General features: G+C 43.5%; 1 protein-coding gene across 1 annotated transcript in view; it reads left to right on the forward strand.

The window, feature by feature from the left end:
- The first annotated feature begins 244 nt into the window (after positions 1-244).
- The window catches only part of EXOG (exo/endonuclease G), a 31,508-nt gene continuing 9,932 nt past the window's right edge, over positions 245-21,820 (forward strand). Inside the window, exons 1-5 of the mRNA XM_074946334.1 lie at positions 245-404; positions 2,582-2,731; positions 4,374-4,513; positions 6,417-6,493; positions 11,066-11,180. Coding sequence (XP_074802435.1) covers positions 245-404; positions 2,582-2,731; positions 4,374-4,513; positions 6,417-6,493; positions 11,066-11,180 — 642 coding nt within the window. The remainder of the gene's footprint in view (positions 405-2,581; positions 2,732-4,373; positions 4,514-6,416; positions 6,494-11,065; positions 11,181-21,820) is intronic.

Consider the following 21,820-nt stretch of genomic DNA (forward strand, 5'->3'; position numbering starts at 1 on the left):
AAGCCCGAGAGCGGAGCTTTCAGGGGGAAAATAAGCGACTCTTAATGTAAGAAGCGCCCAAGGCTGGGAAACCCCCCGTGAGCGCGGGTGGCTTCCTCCCACCGTGCAGCTCGCTGGCCCCAGGCCCTGGGCCGGGCGCCCTGCAGCCTGGGGCTGGCGGGCGGCCCGGCTCCTCTCCCCGGCCGGCCGGCAGGGGGCTCTGTGGGGACGCCGCGGAGTGGGAGCCGCCTGCCCAGGCCGGGCCATGGCGGAGACGCCGGGCGCCCGCTTCGCCAAGCGCCGCTTCCTGGGGGGCTTCGTCTGCGGGGCCGCGCTGGGCGCCGCCGCCTCCGGCCTGGCCGCGCTGCGGCTCCTCCGCAGCCAGCCCGGCCCCGCGCCGGCGGCCCCTCGCGAGCGGCCGCAGGGTAAGAGCGGAGCCCCATGCCATGCCCTGCCCTGGGAGTCCCCGGCCCCGCCAGCCCCAGAGCCCTGCCCCCCGGCCTGATCAGCCCCCCCCCCCCTCAATGCCCCGTCCCCATAGACTTCCCTCCCCTCCCCCGTCAGCCCCCCCAAATCCTCCTCCCTGCCCTGCCCCGCCCTCATAGACCTCCCTCCCCTCTCTCCTCAGCCCCCCCAAATCCTCATCACTGCCCTGCCCCTTAGATCTCCCTCCCCTCCCTCGTCAGCCCCCAAAACCCCTCCTCACTGCCCTGTCCCGCCCCCATAGACCTCCTTCCTCTCCCTTGTCAGCCCCCGCAATCCTTCTCACTGCCCTGCCCTCTAGATCTCCCTCCCCTCCCTCATCAGCCCCCCAAAATCCTCCTCACTGCCCTGTCCCCATAGACCTCCCTCCTCTCTCTTGTCAGCCCCCCCAAATCCTCCTCACTGCCCTGCCCCCTTAGATCTCGCTTCTCCCCTCGTCAGCCCCCAAAACCCTCCTCACTGCCATGCTCTGCCCCCATAGACCACCCTCATCAGCCCCCCAAAACCCTCCACACTGCCCTGCCGCCATAGACCTTCCTCCCCTCCCTCGTCAGCCCCTGCAATCCTCCTCACTGCCCTGCCTCCCTAGATCTCCCTTCACTCCCTCATCAGCCCCCCAAAATCCACCTCACTATCCTGCCCCCATACACCTCCCTTCCCTCACCTCATCAGCACCCCCAACAACCCTCCTCACTGCCCTGCCCCCCCAGACCTTCCTCCCCTCCCTCGTCAGCCCCCCAAAACCTTCCTCACTGCCCTGCCTCCATAGATCTCCCTCCCCTCCCTCATCAGCCCCCCAACAGCCATCCTCACTGCCCTGCCTCCATAGACCTCCCCCCTCTCATCAGCCTCCCCAAAATCCTCCTCACTGCCCTGCCCCCTAGATCTCCCTTCCCTCCCTTATCAGCCCTTGCAAAACCTTCCTCACTGCCCTGCCCCCATACATCTCCCTCCTTTCCCTCATCAGCCCCCCCAAAAGCGTCCTCACTGCCCTGCCCCCATGGACCTCCCTTCCCTCGCCTCATCAGCACCCCCAACAACCCTCCTCACTGCCCTGCCCCTCCTAGACCTCCCTCCCCTCCCTCATCAGCCCCCCAAAACCTTCCTCACTGCCCTGCCTCCATAGATCTGCCTCCCCTCCCTCATCAGCCCCCCAACAACCATCCTCATTGCCTTGCCTCCATAGACCTCTCCCCTCTCATCAGCCTCCCTAAAATCCTCCTCACTGCCCTGCCCCGCTCCCATAGACCTCCCTCCCTCCCTCATTGGCCCCCCAAAACCCTCCTCCCTGTCCTGCCGCCATAGACCTCCCTCCCTCCCTCATCGGCCCCCCAAAACCCTCCTCCCTGTCCTGCCGCCATAGACCTCCCTCCCCTCCCTCATCAGCCCCTCAAAACCCTGCTCACTGCCCTGCCCCCATAGACCTTCCTCCCCTCGCCTCATCAGCACCCCCAGCAACCCTCCTCACTGCCCTGCTCCCATACACCTCCCTCATCAGCCCCCCCAAAACCCTCCTCATAAACCACAAAGCGTTCTACTCCATTGTTACACAGGCCCTTGTGGACCACAGAGGTCAATGTGTGAATGTCAACGTGTTGCACTGGCAAAGTTCATGTTTAAGCACTTTGTTGAACTGGGAAGTTAAAGGTTGCTTCTGTGAGGGACTGAATGCATCCTGTGGTGCAGTAAATGCTCTTAAGACCCACTGGCTTCATTGCAGGGGGGTTAGAATGTGGGGAGTTATCCTTACAGGTTTGCACTCTAAATATTTAATGTAAGTTTGGTGTCAAGCATGGATATGTCTCTGGTGGACATGAGTTATTCTTTTAAGAATAACTTTTAAGCTGTAGCTCACGAAAGCTTATGCTCAAATAAATTTGTTAGTCTCTAAGGTGCCACAAGTCCTCCTTTTCTTTTTGCAGATACAGACTAACACGGCTGCTACTCTGAAACCTGTCTTTTAAGTGTATTTTTTTTGGTCTTAGATACGTTTTCAGTTCAAATCAAATAGAGCGTTATTCAATACTATGTATAGAAACATGAGCGACGTTCCCCTCCCTCTTTTGTTTCTAATCCCCGTTTCATCTGAGGGTCATTTTTTGTTTGTTTCCCCCCTTAGAACCAGTGGACGTGTCTCTTCTGGAACAGTATGGATTCCCTGTAGCTGGAACAGAGACCAGATGTTACACAAATCATGCACTGTCTTATGATCAGGCAAAACGGGTGCCTAAATGGGTGATTGAACATATTTCAAAACAGAAGACACTGGGTATGTTTGTGTGTGTTTGTTTATTTTGATGGCACCCGCAAGTGGGATAGGCACGTCACAGAAAATACATAAAGGGGATAGGTCTTGTTCTGAAGATCTTTCAGTCTGTGACCCAATCCTCCAATGAGCTCTGTGGAGCTGGATCTGTGAGCCCACTGAGAGTCTCACCAAAATCAGTGAGGCTACATGGAAGTGCTGGGTTGATTACCCTAGTCCTGTAACAGGGATCTGCCAGTGCAAGTCCTCATGCCTGTTCCAAGTGCCATTTTCCTTCGTGGGACTATGAGCTGGCAGAAGGGAGCATATTGAAGGATTTCTCTGCAGGTTCGGGGCTTACGTGACAAATGTGACAGGTTTGAGTATATTCCATACAGCTTGAAGGGGAGGGGTCAGGAAGGATATGAGTTACAGGTATAAGATGAGGTGGTTGTACAGTTTACACAGACAAGTCTGGTGGTTCAGCGACTGTGTGTACGTCTGAAACACTCATTTGTTGTAGGTGACCTTGCAGAAGTGGGTCTTAAAAGGTTAATGGGTTAATGAATGTGAGGCTACCAATGTAAAATTAAACTACATAAACTAAGGCCCCAACGCCGCACCCATTTACAAACATGCTTAACTTCACTCACTGGAACAGTCCCCTTGAAGGCAGTGGATTACTCAAGTGCTTAAAGGTGATCCTGGGGCAGATCTTCAGCTGCTGTAAATTGTTATAGCTCTATTCAATGGAGCTATCACAGTTTACACCAGTTGAGGATCTACCCCTTGTCTGTCTTTGCAGGATCAGAGTCTGAATTAGTCAGAATAGCTCTATGAGAAATTTAGTTAAAATATAAAGTGCCAGAAAAATAGGAGTAGGTAATATATAGCCCTGAAATAACATTTTGGGGAAAGTTGAATCAAGTGGGATCAACTGATCAAAACGAAATAATTAAAGTAGCACATTGTATTACATTTGTTACTCAGTATGTAACACATACTCTTTGTAACCCATTACTTACATTGCCTTAGTTCCACTATTTCTCTTGTGCGCATCTGATTCCCTCTTTTCTACTGCATATGTAAGAAAATAACTGTTTTCACCATCTGAATGAAATGCAAACAATATACAACCGTCTTAATTTAAGTTTACAGAATTATTTCAGTTTTAATATTGGAAGTTGTTATGGGTAACAAAAGGTACCTGTATAACTGCAAAATAAGTAGCATCCCTTTTGCTATATCTCAATCGCAATCTTCTTGGTAGCTTTCAAAACTACAGACATGATCCTGCAAGCACGTAGACCTGATTGTAAGTAGTCCCATTGACTTCAGTGGTTCATCAGATGAAAGCAGTAATTTTAAAATTGTATTTGAGTGTCTGTAACCATCTGACATGTTAAAATGTTGTCCAAAATATCAGAATCAAACTAACCAACAGTTGAGATGAAATATCTTGAGACATGCAGTTCTGATATATGTCTGTTTGCTACTCTGATTAAGACATAGTCCTATCAAAATCGAGGAGGAAAATAATACTCAGATCGTATATAGAATCCTGAAATGTAAGCACTTTGGGAAGGCACATTGGGAAACAGCTCTTTTTATTCTGTAATGATGATGGTTTGCTAATAACCTAACTATTTAGTATGTTGTTCCTCAGGCAACGCAGATCGAAGGCACTGCAAATTCAGACCAGATCCTAGTATCCCTCTCATGTTTAGTGCTGTCAATGAAGACTACATTGGGAGCGGGTGGTCGCGAGGACATATGGCACCAGCAGGAGATAACAAATTTTCAGTAGTAAGAATCCTTCTTAACTTATGTCTGTCAGTGGGAAGGTGAGCTAAAATTTTTTTATAATGGGTTTTTTTGAGAGGAAGCATGGCCTACTTGTTGAGGGTTAGGACATGGAATCAGGAGTTCTGGGTTTTCATCCTGATTTTGCTGTAGACTTGCCTTGTAAAACTGAGCAATTCACAACTTTCTATGCCTCGGCTTCTCTATCTGTAACATGGGGATGATTTACTTATCACACCTTAAAGGTCTCTTCTGATGCTTACTTAATAAGTGAGTGGAGGAAAGCAGCACTGTCCTCTTAGCCAACAGGTACTGAGATATTTAGACCTCGATGGACAAAGCACTAGCAAACATACTGTAAAGAGCTGCCCTTCACTGGCAGGGGAATAATTTAGATGATTTAATGATCTGTTCTCTTTCTAATTCTGTGTATGAAGTGAATTAAGGGACTGCCTTACCATTTGCCTTAGATGTCCTCTTAAAGTCTACGAAGGATCTTTACTTACCTGATCTATGAAGTTGTAAAATAAGCATACCAAAATATTGGTCCCTTAATCCCTTGGCTGACTAACAAAGCAGCCTTGGTTCTTTTTGGTCCTAGTTTGATTTTGTTCCATAGTAGAGATGATTTGCTATTTAGGAAGCACAGTGAAAGTGCATTCTGTCCTGAAATGTAATATGCTGTGGAGCAGGGTGATGGCAGCACTGTGTTACATAGTAAATTAATGCACTAGTCATTTTACTTATAGTGGAAGGGTCACTGATGGATTTTGTCTGTTATTCCAGCTATTTCAACATGTTTAGCAGCTTGTACACTGAAGCCCAGGACTAAAATAGGGTTAGATATGCTAACTGGAATATTTCACAGTTTGCACAACCGCTGCCTGTACTAAGCATTGTTCTAAATATTGCTGCCAGATCCTTAACTTCTGTGAATAAGGAGAATCTGAAAAAGCACTTAAAATGAAATAAAATAATAAGATGCAGGATAAGAGCCTGAGATTTTACTTTCATGTTTTTTCACATATGTGTAAATGTATAGGACCAGAAGAAGGCCAAGTTTACTTCTTCTCTGGATTCAGAGTAGCAGCCATGTTAGTCTGTATTCGCAAAAAGAAAAGGAGTACTAGTGGCACCTTAGAGACTAACCAATTTATTTGAGCATAAGCTTTCGTGAGCTACAGCTCACTTCATCCGAGCTCACGAAAGCTGATGCTCAAATAAATTGGTTAGTCTCTAAGGTGCCACTAGTACTCCTTTTCTTTCTTCTCTGGAATTACTTGGACCTCAATCCTGAAATGTTTGTGCACCTACTTAACTCTACTCACAATTTGTAAAGTTAAACAGGTGCATAAACCTTTGCAGGATCAGGGCCTTGCTGACCATTCCACCATCTGCACCCTGTATATTTTTAAAATTGTAAAATGTTGGTAATGTAAAACCTTTCCTGCCAAGTAAAGGCAAAAACGTATTGAACCAATCTGGGAAATAAGAACTGTAAGTGTAAATTTCCCTCCCCTCCAGAAAAGGCAGCCAGCTACTCCCAAACTAATTACAAACTAATGACCCTTTAACATTAATTCCATACTGTCATTCAATATTATGCTTAAATATTATTTTGTTTGCTGGCTCCAAAAATGGATACACTTCTGAAAGTTTCTGTAGAACGATAGATGGGCCTGAGCTGCAAAGATCATATCCCAATTTTCCATCTCTACTTCCGCCCCAGTACTTCGGCGGTGCTCTGATCTAGGATTTTGATTTTACCTATTATGTAAATAATGTCCAGCTCTGAAGTTTGGATCTAGATATGGGTTCTGATTTCAAACCCTCCTAAAGTTTGGCTTCGTTTTCAGCCTATCTCAATAACATTTCAATAACACGGCACCATTTTTTCTTTATATAGCAGGCTATGGCTGAAACATTTTACCTGTCCAACATTGTGCCCCAGAATTACAAAAATAATGCTGGATTCTGGAACAGGTAAGATGTTACTTTTTTATGGATTAAGTGTAAGATGAAGACTAAGTTTAAGTCAGTGGTAAAACACTAATAATATCTTACATATATATAGTAAAGGATTTCTAAGCACTTTTCAAGCCATGTGCAAGAATACTGCATGCTACATATTGCAGCCTCCTCCAAGAGGAAAGGCAGTGCCAAGAACAATATGCAATCATTTTGGTGCATTATCCAATAGAAACTGTAGGAGGGATTTAGTTAGGGGAATATAATTATTTATCCTAGGGGTTGACATCAGGAGCCAAGCCGGGTTGGAACGCCAAGAGATCAGAATTGAGAGACAAACTGGAGGGCAGGGATCAAGAGTCAGGTCAGCTGTGCAACCCAATCCTTCAGGGCTTGGTTAGCCACCTGAAGGCAGGTGGCCCATTCAGGTGAGTCTAGTGATTCTGGGCTGCTGGGTCCATTCCTCTCACAGGGGGCCCACTCCTGTGGGTTACAGAGGTCTGTACAAGCTGTCAAGACCGGGGCGTGGGTGGCCTGGCCTTGGGATTAATGTCAGGCACAGGCCGAGGGGCCAGGAGCCAATTACCAGGAATCAGGCCAGGTTGGAATACCAGGAGATTAGAATTCAGAGACAAACCAGAGGGCAGGAACCAGGAGGCAGTTACCAAGATTCAGGCTGAGTCAGGATACCAGGAGGTCAGGAACAGGTAAATGCCAGATCAACAGTCTGTGTCAGGGTGAAGCCCAGTTGTAGGTGGTGGTAGATGTTTGGCTGCGTGTGTGTGTGTGTTCTCCCTCTGTGCTGTCCCAGCTCTGCGCAGACATTTGGCACAGCAGACCTCGAGCGAACTGCCCAACGACCACAAGATACGTTAAGGTATGAAGGCACCCAGCCAGGTTTATTGCGAACAAAGAATGGTCCTAGCTCCCTGGATCAATGTCTACAGTTACACTAGCACATGTATGCCCATGACAATGGACACAGCTCAATCAGTGGCGGGACTTTCCACTGCCCCCTAGGCTGGCCAAAGACACTCCCCCTGAGACTCCGTTTTATACATCAGTACAAACAAGTTACATATTGCCCCTCTGATGTAGTTAGTTGACACCTTCTGACGTAGCCCGTTACCACCCATCACCTTGTACCTGTTGTTTTGATCAAAACATCTCTATCCATCATGTTGTTATCCTGACCTTATCTTTAAGATGGATCAACATATTCCTGTTATCTTTGGGGAATGTGCTGGTATCGGGATGTTCTGGTACCACCCTTCTGGAATGTGTTTGCATGCATGGCCTGTGCCTAGCGCTTCTTTGGAATGTGTGTTTCTGCAACATTAGGCCTGTTCTTGCCAGATTCTGTGCGCAGGTCCTGCCTTTTACTCACAACTTAACTTTGCTTTATTGCAGCAAAGCTTTGACCACTACTTTAGTTTAGGCCTCATACCACATCTCTAATATAAGGGCTTATGTTTCAGGCCCTCTTCCTACTACAAGAGGGACAATTTCCTTTTTTCTCCTCTGGCTTAAGTAGGGGCTGTGGCCCAATCAGGAGACTTGGAGCTCTCCCAGTCAGAGCATAGGGGAGTGGCTTATGTCCCAGTTGGGCTTCTTCAACCCCGGTCCCAGCTGCTGTCTGAAAGCTGCCAGGGGGAAGACTGGAGTATGACTTCCCCCCACCACTCCCACAGCTACAGGTTTGAGACCTGCAAGGCCTGACAGGAGTACATGCATCCAAGTAACAACCAGCCAAAATCTTCCTTTGTGAAGACTGGTAGCATCACAGCTTTGAGGTGATGGAACTGGATGATGTCTATTAACTGTTCATATTGGCTCTTTTCCTTTGTTCTTCTGAGGTGAAAACTAATTAGTAACTAAAACAAACATTGATTTTGTACTTGTGTGGGACTCAACATCTCAGAAATCAAAGGGAGTGATGAATTTTACAAGGCTCAATCAAGGAGAGGATAGTAAAATAATGTAAAATATTACAGTTAAAAATCTAGCATAGGAAATGATTCATCATTCTTGCAAACGCTGCTTCTGCTTTTACAAGAATATATATAAAAGCATATGAGGCATTCAGTAAGGTTATATGTTTTCATGGATAAATAATGCACTATAGCATTTTAAGAGATATTCTATTGTTTTAATGCCTCAGGAATTTGGGCATAAGTTTTCACTGATGCTAAAGCTAGGCACGTGCCAGTTTAGGGTCAGGAGCTTCTTTCAGTCGAGAACTCTGGCTAATCAGGAGATCATGGGGAGAGCCTGAAAATTGCATCGGGCATCTACAGCCTCAAGGTCTTAGCCTACTAAGTAGAATTAAATATCACTGTTACCACTCCCCTCCTCCCCCAGTGCCATGCCCCCTGCAATTTAAAGGAATAAAACTACTGTGTTGTTTATTCAGTTCATATTGCCATTAAGCTTTCTATATGACGCAATTTTAAGGATGAAATGTACTATGTCTCTAGCTTTTGTTTTCTTCTACCTTGTCAGGGTTCCTTCCCCACTCTGAACTCTAGGGTACAGATGTGGGGCCTCGCATGAAAGACCCCCCCTAAGCTTATTCTTACCAGCTTAGGTTAAAAACTTCCCCAAGGTACAAACTTTGCCTTGTCCTTGAACAATATGCTGCCACCACCAAGCGTTTTAAACAAAGAACACGGAAAGAGACCACTTGGAAACGTCTTCCCCCAAAATATCCCCCCAAGCCCTACACAACCCCTTTCCTGGGGAGGCTTGAGAATAATATCCTAACCGATTTGTTACAAAATCATCAAAGACCCAAACCCCTGGATCTTGGAACAATGGAAAAATCAGTCAGGTTCTTAAAAGAAGGATTTTATTAAAAAAAAAAAAAGAAAAGAAAAGAAAGAAAGGTAAAAATCATCTCTGTAAAATCAGGATGGAAAATACTTTACAGGGTATTCAGATTCAAAACACAGAGGATCCGTCTCTGGGCAAAACCTTAAAGTTACAGAAAACAGGAATAAACCTCCCTCTTAACACAGGGAAAATTCACATAAAACAAAAGATAAACTAATCCGCCTTGCCTGGCTTACCTATACTGGTTACAGTATTGGAGACTTGGATTAGGATGGGTTGGAGAAGATGGATTTCTGTCTGACCTCTCTCAGTCCCAAGAGAGAACAACCACATAAACAAAGAGCACAAAACAAAAGCCTTCCTTCCCCCAAGATTTGAAAGTATCTTGTCCCCTTATTGGTCCTTTGGGTCAGGTGCCAACCAGGTTAGCTGAGCTTCTTAACCCTTTACAGGTAACAGGATGTTGCCTCTGGCCAGGAGGGATTTTATAGTACTGTATACAGAAAGGTGGTTACTCTTCCCTTTGTATTTATGAATACCTCTTCCTGGCTTCACTTCTCTTTTCCTTTCTTCTCTTTTATAATTGATTATTTCTAGTGTTGTCTTTCAGTGTCTGTATTCTTTTTTCATTTTCTCCCCTCAATACCCTTATCTCTCTCTCTCTCTCTCTTTCTTACATTTTATCTGCCACCTCTATATTTTCTGTATCTCCTTACTTCTCCCCACCAAAAAATCTCTCTCAATACCATGCTGCTTTTCTAATTTATCCCATCAATTTCTTCCTCTCTCTCTCTCCCACCCAACCCAAGTATATGAAATAACTGTTTGTACCTTGGACTGTTTCAAAGTTGACCAAAGTGAGACTTGCAAACCAAATGTGAGACACCTCCCCCCTCCTCTCCTGTAGGGGTCCCCACAGAGATCGTTTTGATGTAAGCAGCTGCTGTGACCTGTAGGAACCATATAAAGAGTGGCTATAATCAGTTCCCTTTTCTGAAAACTAGGCATGACTTGGCAAGCTGTTCACATGGACAAACTTTTCATGTTCCCAACTAAATTCACTAAGTATTTTTCTGAACCCCAAAAATATGCAGTAACCAATGATACCTTTCCTAAAGGCAGTGTTACATTGTTCCTAATCAGTTTCACGCAGAAGAGCAAGAAGGGGCTTGGAGACTGCCATTGGCATCAGTGCATGTGAGAGAATGCCTGGAACACTTGCAATTTGACATTTAAGATTCTAAAAAATGCAGCTTAAAAAATTCTCTAATTATATATTTTACAAAAATATTTGGCAGTATGTTGAAGGACCGTAATTCCTCTAAAACATGGAGGAGCAAACAAAAAATAATATAAAAAAGCCTTTTGAAATGAGATCGGATGCAGCCTCCCACCCCCGAAATTCTTATTTACTGAAAGTGATCAAGAACTCAGTAGTGGAAATGATTGGGGAATTTGAGTTTTGAGGGAATGTGATGAAACTGCTGATCTGAGGTCTCGAATGTGTGCAGAAAATGCATGACCAATTGTAAATTAACCAATGGAGGATGAATGAAGGAGATGGGACAACAACAACTTCAACTTATGCATGCATTTACCCATTTTTGGCATGCAGTTTAGGCCCATATTTTTGAAAATGCACCGCAAAAGTGTTTGAGAGTAGTTTGTCTTGCCCTCTATGTTCTAGGCATATTTTTTTAAAAAAAATTAAAGTTTACCCACTGGCATTCCTTGACGTGAGGGATATCTTTGCAGAATGGAAATGTATTGTCGGGAGCTGACAGAGAGATTTGAGGATGTTTGGATAGTTTCTGGACCTTTGACCTTGCCTCAGACAGGGGATGATGGAAAGAAAAGAGTTACCTATCAGGTAGGTACCTGTGCTGCTGTTATACACTAAATTGAATGTCACAGTTAACAGTATCTTTACATAAAACAGAAGCAAATAAACATAATTGTCTTGCAGTTTGGTTAAACCAAAGTTAAACTCCTTTGTAGTACTTGCAAAATGTTGGAATAGACATTTGCATTATTGTAGCTTGCCTACACTCTGAAATCGTGCTGCAGTAAATTCTGTTATAAAATCCTTCATTTTGTTCATGTAATAGAGGGCATTTAAATGCCTCTTTATAAACCTGTATTAAAACTGTACTTAGTGCTTCTATAATGCAAGATAACTGCTAGGTAGAGGGCCAGTGGGGTTTGCTGAGGTATATGTATCTATTTAATCATATATTTATATATTCTTTAAAATTACACATCTCTGAACCATCAGAATGCTAACACAGTATGGGTTTTCAAAGCCACCGAAGGGTTTTGGGTGCCCTGTTGCCATTCATTTTAACAGCAATTAGTTGTCCAAATCCCTTTGCCAGCATTTAAAATCTGAGCCATAAAGCCTGATCTAAAAATCAGTGAAGTCAACTGAAAGGCTCCAGCTGAGTTTGGTAGGCTTTGGATGCAGCCTTATCACTGTAATCTTCGTCCTCCCTCCCTGTTGCCCTTTATTTTTTATTACACCCATTGATGTGTAAAATGTTCATTGTAATTTTGGACAAGGTCTTCAGAAGTTATTGCATTACAAGCCAAGAGACCAAGAAATGCTATTGAGTTGACTGATAGGCCCCCACCCCCACCCCCCAACCTCTTTGCTTGACCAATTGCTCTTATTCTTAAAGGTAAGTATGTGTGTAAGTTCTTGTAGGAGCTGTTCAAAGCAGGGACTATTTTTGACTGTGCAGCACCTAGCATGATGGGGCCTTAAACCTGCCTAAGGTCTTTGGGTGCTAGCATAATGCAAATTAATAATAATAATTCATAATTTTCATCTTCAGAAATAAATATTTACAACCTTTAATCAACGCAATATGCTTGTGAGGTAGGTAATTGTTGTCCTCATTTTACAAATGGAGAAACTGAGAGTGGTTAAATGACTTGACCAAGGCCACACAGCAAGTCAGCAGCAAAGCTAGGATTACAATGTTCTGGAGTCCAGGCTTGTGCATAGCCCACTAGACTTTGCTTCACTTTGATTATCATGATCGTTTAGTTTCAATTGTTTATCCTTTAAAAAAGATTTTTATCTTGGATTACAAAGAATTAACAATCAACTGGAATCCAGAGGATGGACCCTAAGAATATTTTAAAAATGACAGTGATTTTCCAGCAAGCAGTAGAATTGTTTAGAGTCTAGCAGTTGTTTCCACTATGTTGAATTTTAGTCAGCATTTTCTAAATTGTGTTGTTGGAGGAACAATGTCTCCTCCCAGTACATAGAAAAGGAAGAGTATATTTAAAAAAACCACTCTGGCTATCAGTTTTGAAATGTTAATTTTAGTACTCCACAGGTAAAAATAAGACCAGTGTCTGTATCATACTGCCTTTATTAAAAGTAACTTGATACCAACATACTATGCTTGAATAATACAGTAGCACAGTGTGTCCCTGTGGCTTTGATTACCGTATAATTTTGTTCTAGTCTGGTGCCAAGATATCTTCTTCATCCCTGGGTTTGAAGACAACTCATGTCTTTTATGAATGTTGTATCAGTTTTGGTCTTAATACAAGCTATGAAGTGAAGTTCGATCTTATATGAGTCTGGGATAGGAAATGGCAAAGTGATGGTCACATTTATAAACCCTCTGTAGTAAAGTACCTTTTTCCAGAATGAGGTACAGTGGATAGATTCCTTTGCAACTTAACACTTTGTCATGAATTTTTTTTATTATATTCCCAAACTAGCATATATTTAGTTTGAGGGTGGGAGTAATTTAATTAGTTTTACTATTTGAATGATTTCAACTTAAAATCTTTAATTATGTATATGCATGATTGTTTATTTTAGCTGGTGTTTTGAATGTGTTTGTGAATTTTAGAAAGAAAGACTATTAAATTTCACGAAAAGGAAAGGGGATAGAAAATAACAGAAAACAAGCTAAATTTCAACCTAATGTGGTTATAATGTGGCTATAGTTCTACTGCTTCTAAAGGTTGTTTAAAGGAACATGCAGTCTTTTCAACTCGCAACCACTCAACTGTGTATTTCTTTGGTTATTTGCAGTAACATGAATGCTAGATGCTTGTTGGCGCCTGATTCTCTTTGAAATTTGAGAAAGGACTCATAGACTCTTAATAGGAAGAACTTGCTATTTGCGAATGTGCTTTGTAGCATATGGATAAAGCCACTTGTGTTCAGGTGCTTTTAAAGGGTTCATTCCCTTACTGTAAATAAAATAGACACTGAAAATACCTAAAATTGCCCAGTTTTTGTCATTTTGAATATTGTTTGCAGTAGAGACTCTTCTGTTCTCACTAGGAGTTTGTCCCTTGGGGAGCAAGACTTTGGAGTGTAGGAATTTTTTATTCACCAGTAAAAACTAATTCTCTCTCCTAAAACGGGGCGTAATTTGCCAAATCACACATAAAAGTTCATTAAAAATAAATATCTAGAGTGAAATCTGGCCCCTGTGAAGTCAGTGGGAGTTTTGCCATTGATTTCATAGGCCAGGATTTCACCCCTTTAGCCAGGAACCCAAAGAATTTGCTACTGAGCAAGAACTGGCGGGTACCCTTTTAGCCATCTTTTGGTAGTGACCTGTGTTGTGTTCAGACCAGTGACCTAGAAATGGAAGGTTCCATAATCCACAACCAGCCTCTAATCTCATTGTTTGTTTGATGTGGATGACATGGGAAAGTATCACTCATTTGAAGTTGTTGTTTAAAGAGAGAAACTGTAGTGTAGATTCAAGCACTGAAATTACATACCAAGGATCTAACAATGTAAATTCTACAGCTGGGCTACTCATATCTTTATGCTCCTCCACTGTTTTCTTTTGTGAAACAAAAGATGAGTAAGTACTAAAACGTGCATGTATGCATTAATCTATTTACTGGTCCACTCTTCAGTCTGTGTTTTCTTGTTCTTGGCTATTCAAATGGTGAAATATAGACCCACTGATGGCAAGGCTGGTGATTTTTCTCATCATGGATATCCCCAAAACATTATTTTTAGATCACTTTAGAGCAGTGGTTCCAAAACTTAATTCGTGGCTTGTTCAGGGTAAGCCCCTGGCAGGCCGCGAGACACTTTGTTTACCTGAGCGTCCGCAGGTACGGCCGCTTGCAGCTCCCAGTGACCATGGTTCGCCGTTCCTGGCCAATGGGAGCTGCAGGAAGTAGCGCGGGCTGGGCCATCGCTTCACGCAGCTCCCACTGGCCGGTAACGGTGAACCGCGGCCACTGGGAGCTGCGAGCAGCCGTACCTGCTGACGCTCCATGTAAACAAAGCATCTCGTAGCCCTCTAGGGGCTTACCCTGAACAAGCCTCGAACCAAGTTTGGAAACCGCTGCTATAGAGAAAAGTCAGAGCAGCAGCCATGGCATTGTTCCCAGTTCCTGCTTGGACTGCTGTACCATTTGTTGTTTAATTCCAGAAAGGGAATTAACCTCAAATTCCTTATATGCCGATGTTGTTCTATCTGTTGGCTGAACTTGCTGTATCCCAAGATAAATTCTGTCAGCTCATCTGCCTCCAGTGGAGGCTTTTATTGCGAAGGATAGATTGATGATTGTGCTTGGTATTTGAGAGATACATTTGCAGAATATATATAGGTATATAAAAAATGTAAAATAGAATGCCAACAGGAAGAATCTGTTCTGTGTCACTGGAGAGGCAGATGCAGGTTTTTCATCCTTGTCCAGAGCAAATCAAAATGACATTGTCTTCTTTTATATATTACTGTTCTCCAGCGAACGTCAGTTTAGTGATTTTCCTCTGTTGGCAGATTGTTGGTTTTAAATATGACTTATACAGTAATTTTATTGCATCACACTCCTCTCTCCACCCTTCGCTCACAATGAAATGATACTAAATCATAACAAACTTTTTCAGACATTGTTGTAAAAAGAAAGCACAATTGAGATCTTGTTTATTTCAGAGAAGACATTTTGCTTGACACTTTTTTTAACAAAGTATTTAATAATTACTGGAAGTATTTATCTTTTGTTTAATGTTTAAAGATGTTAATTTAATGGAATTGATACATTTTCCTAACACGAGACAGAAATCAACAATATGAGATGGGGTGCACACCAGTAACTGAGGGGTGGGTGGTTAAAACCCTAACAGCACCTTTTCAAGTGTGTGATGGTGATGTAAAGATGACTGAAGAACCTCTCAAAGGTTTTTATTAATCTCTTTAATCTAGATATTACAAGGGAAAAGAACCTGCAACACAGAAGGAAGCAAACTTTGGTGCCATTATTAGCACTCCAGATATGCTCAGTATTATAGAGACAAGTAGCAGACACAGTTTCTACCCCAAAAAGTGTAGAAAGGGCCAGGATCTCAGGATCTAAGGGCCAGGATCTCAGCTTAAATGTGCATAGCCCCCTCAGCCGCTAAATTTGGACAAGATGAATAAATGAAAATAATGTAAACACTGCGGAGGTAAAAAGGAAGACAGAGGTTACACAATAGGCTTATGTGGTTGCTTTCATTTAGCAATGCACACATCTGGAAGGCTAGCTGTGGTTGTTTTTTGTTTTTTTTTAAACATATTAAAGTTATTATAGGGGAAGTTGTAGTGACTGCTATATTTAGATTGCCTAACACCGAATGAGGCACAATTTCTCTGGAAAAAATAGTATGTGATCATTTATTAAAGACTGTATTATACTCTATATGTACAAGGAGGCTGAATTATGTAGAGCTGATTCAGAAATTTTCAACAAAATGTTTTTTCATTGGAAAATTATTTGTCAAAACTGAGCTGTAGTATTATCCCCCCCCCCGTCCCAGTGCTTATTTAATTATACCAAGTGGAACCACTCCAATTGGAGAGATTGAGAAAGAGACCAGCTCTATATTCCTGGGGTTTGGCCACTCATCTGGGATGTGGGAGACCCAGGTACCTAGTCTGAACCAAGCTATTGGCTATTCCGAGGTGGGTTTCTCTCTCCCTCAACCTTAACATTTTTTTAGCATAGTTCTTCTGCATGTGATATCTTTTCTGTATTACTCAGGAAAAACAAATGCTGAATACTTTACAAGCAAAATAAAAAGAGCCCTTGGAACAGGACCGCATTCAAACTCCTCACTCCCTCATAATGCCATGTGACAGAGCCCTATCAACCAGGGAAACTCGGGCTATAAGAACAGAATTAATGCTCTAACAGGGCCAATAGCAACACGAGTGCAAAAGGACAGTGGGATTGGAATGGAGAGCATAAGCGATGTTCAGGGCAATCAAGGCCAGGAAAAAATGCACTAACAGCAAGGAGGATTCTAGAAAGCCTGTTTCTATAAGGAATCCTGGATCAAATTATGATAAAGCTCTACTGAGTTAATTCTGGGGTAATATCAATAGGAATGATGTTATCTAAAGCAAGACATCTAGTGGACCTGGTCAGCATTGTCTTTGAAGTTATCGGTAAAGCAAATCAAGTGTCTTCTCTGAGGCACTGGACCAGAGGAGGCCATAGGCTGACTCTAGAGCAAGAGGGAGGATGTGTCTGAAGATTCAGGGGACGGCATTGCAGATGATTTGGAGATTTAACTGACCACTTAATTTTGCTGTTCCTGGACCTTGATGGCAGTGTAGACTTAAGTAGCAGGAGAGTTGACTCTGTTTCCGAGAGATACTGGATTACGCATTTCCTGCTACCCCACAGTTGTTATATAGAGAGAGCTTCAAAACACACACACACAGGGAAGGGTTACTGTAGTGCAGAAGACAGGTTTCAGAGTTGCAGCCATGTTAGTCTGTTTCGCAAAAAGAAAAGGAGTACTTGTGGCACCTTAGAGACTAACCAATTTATTTGAGCATAAGCTTTCGTGAGCTACAGCTCACTTCATCGGATGCATTTCCACTGCATGCATCCGATGAAGTGAGCTGTAGCTCACGAAAGCTTGTGCTCAGATAAATTTATTAGTCTCTAAGGTGCCACAAGTACTCCTTTTCTGAAGTGCAGATGAAATTTCTGTAGTTATTGTTTTAATGTATTTGACAATATTGCCTGATGCAGGGAAAGTGTACAGGACTGGTTAATGCGTATTGGCAGCTAAGTCCTGAGGAATTTGATTTTTATTGACCATGTCCTGCAGAAATCTCGGGTAATTGCCAACTCAGAGATGGAGCTCCCTGTAATGAAAGCCCACTGCCTTTCGCTAATTTTGTTTACAGTGGTTTTGCATTTTCTCATCACTAGATGGCACAGTGCAACTTTTCAGACATTATAATTGCTTTTCGTGCTTGCTTATTACTACCTTATTGGAGGAGACTTGCTTTCTCTTCTTGAATTCACCGGGCAGCTGTAGCCCTTTTAATTGGGTTGGATGTAGAATAAATATACAGTAAAGCTTGTGTTAAAAACTACAAGTACGTATCCTTTTAAAAAGCTAGCAGAGGGTTCTGTTGTATCTTTAAAGCGCAGCCTGTACTGGGGCTAGTGTGAAGGTGCTTTGTGCCTGTGGGAGTCCTGAGAGGCATTGTTCCTAAAACAAATGCCCTCAGAAACGCAGCGGGTGCAGTGTCTGCTGGATGCTGCTGGGGAGAGGCAGGGCTAGCACTGACATTACTGCTACCCAGGACCGGCCCTTTTGTTTCCTGATTTGTGCTGTTATGCCCAGTCCTCACATTGGGCAGGTCCTTATGCACCTATGCAGGAGTTGGGTAATCTTGCTTACACAGTACAAGAATGATTTTTCCATTATATGTTGAGAAATTCGTAAGCTGTTGTTATTTGGGAAATGCAAGGTATATATTTTCTTTGTCTTTTTAGTTTAACTCCTGTCCCTGCCCCTCTCTGTCCTGTTTAAAAAAAGAAAAGGAGTACTTGTGGCACCTTAGAGACTAACCAATTTATTTTGAGCATAAGCTTTCGTGAGCTACAGCTCACTTCATCGGATGCATACTGTGGAAAATACAGAAGATGTTTATATACATACAAACCATGAAAAAATGGGTCTTTACCACTACAAAAGGTTTTCTCTCCCCCTACCCCACTCTCCTGCTGGTAATAGCTTATCTAAAGTGATCAGTCTCCTTACAATGTGTATGCTAATCAAGGTGGGCCATTTCCAGCACAAATCCAGGTGTCCCCCCCCCCCCCCCCAAACGCATTATTAAGGATCTACAACCTGTCCTGAAGGATGACCCAACACTCTCACAAATCTTGGGAGACAGGCCAGTCCTTGCCTACAGACAGCCCCCCCAACCTGAAGCGAATACTCACCAGCAACCACATACCACACAACAGAACCACTAACCCAGGAACCTATCCTTGCAACAAAGCCCGTTGCCAGCTGTGCCCACATATCTATTCAGGGGACACCATCACAGGGCCTAATCACATCAGCCACACTATCAGAGGCTCGTTCACCTGCACATCTACCAATGTGATATATGCCATCATGTGCCAGCAATGCCCCTCTGCCATGTACATTGGTCAAACTGGACAGTCTCTACGTAAAAGAATAAATGGACACAAATCAGATGTCAAGAATTATAACATTCATAAACCAGTCGGAGAACACTTCAATCTCTCTGGTCACGCGATTACAGACATGAAAGTTGTGATATTACAACAGAAAAACTTCAAAACCAGACTCCAGTGAGAGACTGTTGAATTGGAATTCGTTTGCAAATTGGATACAATTAACTTAGGCTTGAATAGAGACTGGAAGTGGCTAAGTCATTATGCAAGGTAACCTATTTCCCCTTGTTTTTTCCTACCTACACCCCCTGCCCCCGTTCCTCAGACGTTCTTGTTAAACCCTGGATTTGTGCTGAAAATGGCCCACCTTGATTATCATACACATTGTTAGGAGAGTGATCACTTTAGATAAGCTATTACCAGCAGGAGAGTGGAGTAGGGGGAGAGAAAACCTTTTGTAGTGGTAAAGACCCATTTTTTCATGGTTTGTATGTATAAAAACATCTTCTGTATTTTCCACAGTATGCATCCGATGAAGTGAGCTGTAGCTCACGAAAGCTTATGCTCAAATAAATTGGTTAGTCTCTAAGGTGCCGCAAGTATTCCTTTTCTTTTTGAGAATACAGACTAACACAGCTGTTACTCTGAAACCTGTCCTGTTTAAATCCATTCTAAAATTTGGAGCAGTTTTAGCATGAGCATTGGTAAGCTCTCGTGGCCTTGGAGAAAAGTGTATAGGACTTCAAAGAAAAATAGTTAAAACCTGACCCATCACTTACTTAAACAAAGCAGAGAGAGAAGATGACTACGTGTGATGGGCGATGTGAGAACAAGGGGAAATCAGATGTTGTGATTCCAGAGCCATGCTAGGGAAAACAGGTATACGCTTTAAAACGAGCTGCAACCATAAAAGGATTTGGGCTAAGAGGGCTCTGTTGTGCTAATTGCCAACATACTGTGCTGCTGAGAAGAGAGGCTTCCCTTTACAGGGGTGTGGCCAAATAAGGTCTGTTGAGCTGCGTTCAAGGAGAGGCAGAGTCAGGTGTACGCACCCAAATGATAGTGGAACATGGGAAAGACTTGTCAGCATTGTGAAAAGACAAGACTATATTACTCACTTTTGTCAACAAAATAGTGGAGGTGTACACGTTGAAATGCTCCTCCTGCTGATATAACTCCCCTGGTATGCTGATATAAAAGCACCTCAGTGAGAGGCGTAGGGCTTAAGTCAGTGTAGTTAAGGCGAAGCAGTGTGTGTGTAGACACTGCATTCTTTACATCAGCCATTGGCTGTCCTTCTTGTCAGTTTTACGGCTCCAGTGGACCCGTGAAATTGACAAGAAAGTCGGCTCCAGAGCCGCACTGCTGCCTGGTCTCTGCTCCAAGCCGGGCTGCCACCCAGGGTCGCCACTGGGAGCCCTGCTGCCCCCTAGTGTCCTAGTTCCCCACTCCCCACTGGGAGCACAGTAGCTGACTGGACTCTGGGTGCGGATCTCCCTGCTGGACGCGAGAAGCCCTGGGTGTCTTCCTTGCTCCCAGCAGGGAGTGCAGAGACAAGAAGCTACATGTGGCTGCCACTCCACTCCTGGCTGGGAGTGCAGGGGTGAGGAGCCCTGGGTGGCTTCCCCGCACTTTCCGGCTGGGAGCAGGGAGGCGAGAAGCCCAGAGGAACAGTTGAGCTCCTGGTAGGGAGCTGCTTGGAGCTGAGAGCCCTGACTCTCAGTCACCCACACTGCCCCTCTTCAGTCAGTGGAAGCGCTCCTGGTGAGGACACGCACCACTGACGGAGAGTAATGTGGACATCAGCCACTGCAGTAATTTATGCAGTGGCTGTAAGTCAACCCATAGATCGACTTATCTTTGTAGTGTAAACATAGCCCAAGCCAGTGGAGCTGCATATTCTTGTTGCTTTTCAGCTCATGTCATTTTGGGCTTGTGGAGGGGCTCATAAATCACCATCCTCCCTAGACCTTGCAGCCGTGAAGCAATCTGTAATGGCTGAGAGAAATTTAAACTCAGAATTGAAATGCTATAAGTTCTTGCTGGTGTACCTGTATGTTGAAATACCTGTGTTCTGTAGAGTAGTGGACATTAAAGGTTCAGCTGCATCCCAGTTCTCCTGAAATAAATAAAAGAAGTAATACAAACCTTCTGCACTGAGGTAAGAGCAAAATGGATAAACCTCTTTGAGCATTCTTAAGAAAGAAAGGGGCAGCTTATATCTTTGGAGAGAATCCCTTTTCTTGTCTCCTGTTCTTACTCTGACCTGGTAAAATTTTAAGGCAGGATCCTACTCGTTTGTCTCAGGTCTAGATTTGTCATAGTAAGTGAGGGTGAAAGTCACCAAGGTGTCATTGTAACCATGTGACAAATCATGGAAGTCTCAGCAAAAACTGTGATAAAGTCATGGATGTGCTTTGTAGCAGTTAGCAGAATCAGGCCTCTTAAATATTTTTCTTAATAACCTCTTGGGTACTTCAGTGCTACACCTATTCTACTCCCTTTATCCTCCTCATAAAAGTGCAGATTTCTTTTTGTTAACCCTATCTGTATCAGGTACCAAAGATAGATACATTTAACTTATTTATAGGTTTTCTATGGCCCTCATCAGCCTAGTATCTGAACATCTAAGAAATATGAATGAATTTAGCCTCAAAAGACACCTGAATTATTACAAATAGGAAACGGAGGCACCAAATGGTTAAGTGACTTGGCCAAGATCACACCGAAAGCAGAACTCAAGAACAACACCCAGGTCTACTAAGTCTCAATCCAGTGACTTGACCACAAGACCATCCTTCCTATCTATGTAGGCAGACTGAGTCCCGTTCTGCCCCTTTTTGTGAAGAAGTATGGGTACTGATCCCCTGATATTTACTGGTCTCCTGTGCTCTCTTCATCAAGTCTGTAAAACTGTTCATCTGCCCATTCACCTGTTTGTATGTGAAAATGCCCAAATGTCAAGAATCAGTGGCATTTTAAAAACTAGGATATTCATGACAGTCATGACAGTTGTCCAGCCTTAGTTATCATACAAATGTAAGTTTTGCACACTCATTTGTGGAATTCAAGTAT

Source organism: Natator depressus, chromosome 2 (assembly GCF_965152275.1).
Source record: "Natator depressus isolate rNatDep1 chromosome 2, rNatDep2.hap1, whole genome shotgun sequence".
Classification (NCBI taxonomy): Eukaryota; Metazoa; Chordata; order Testudines; family Cheloniidae; genus Natator; species Natator depressus.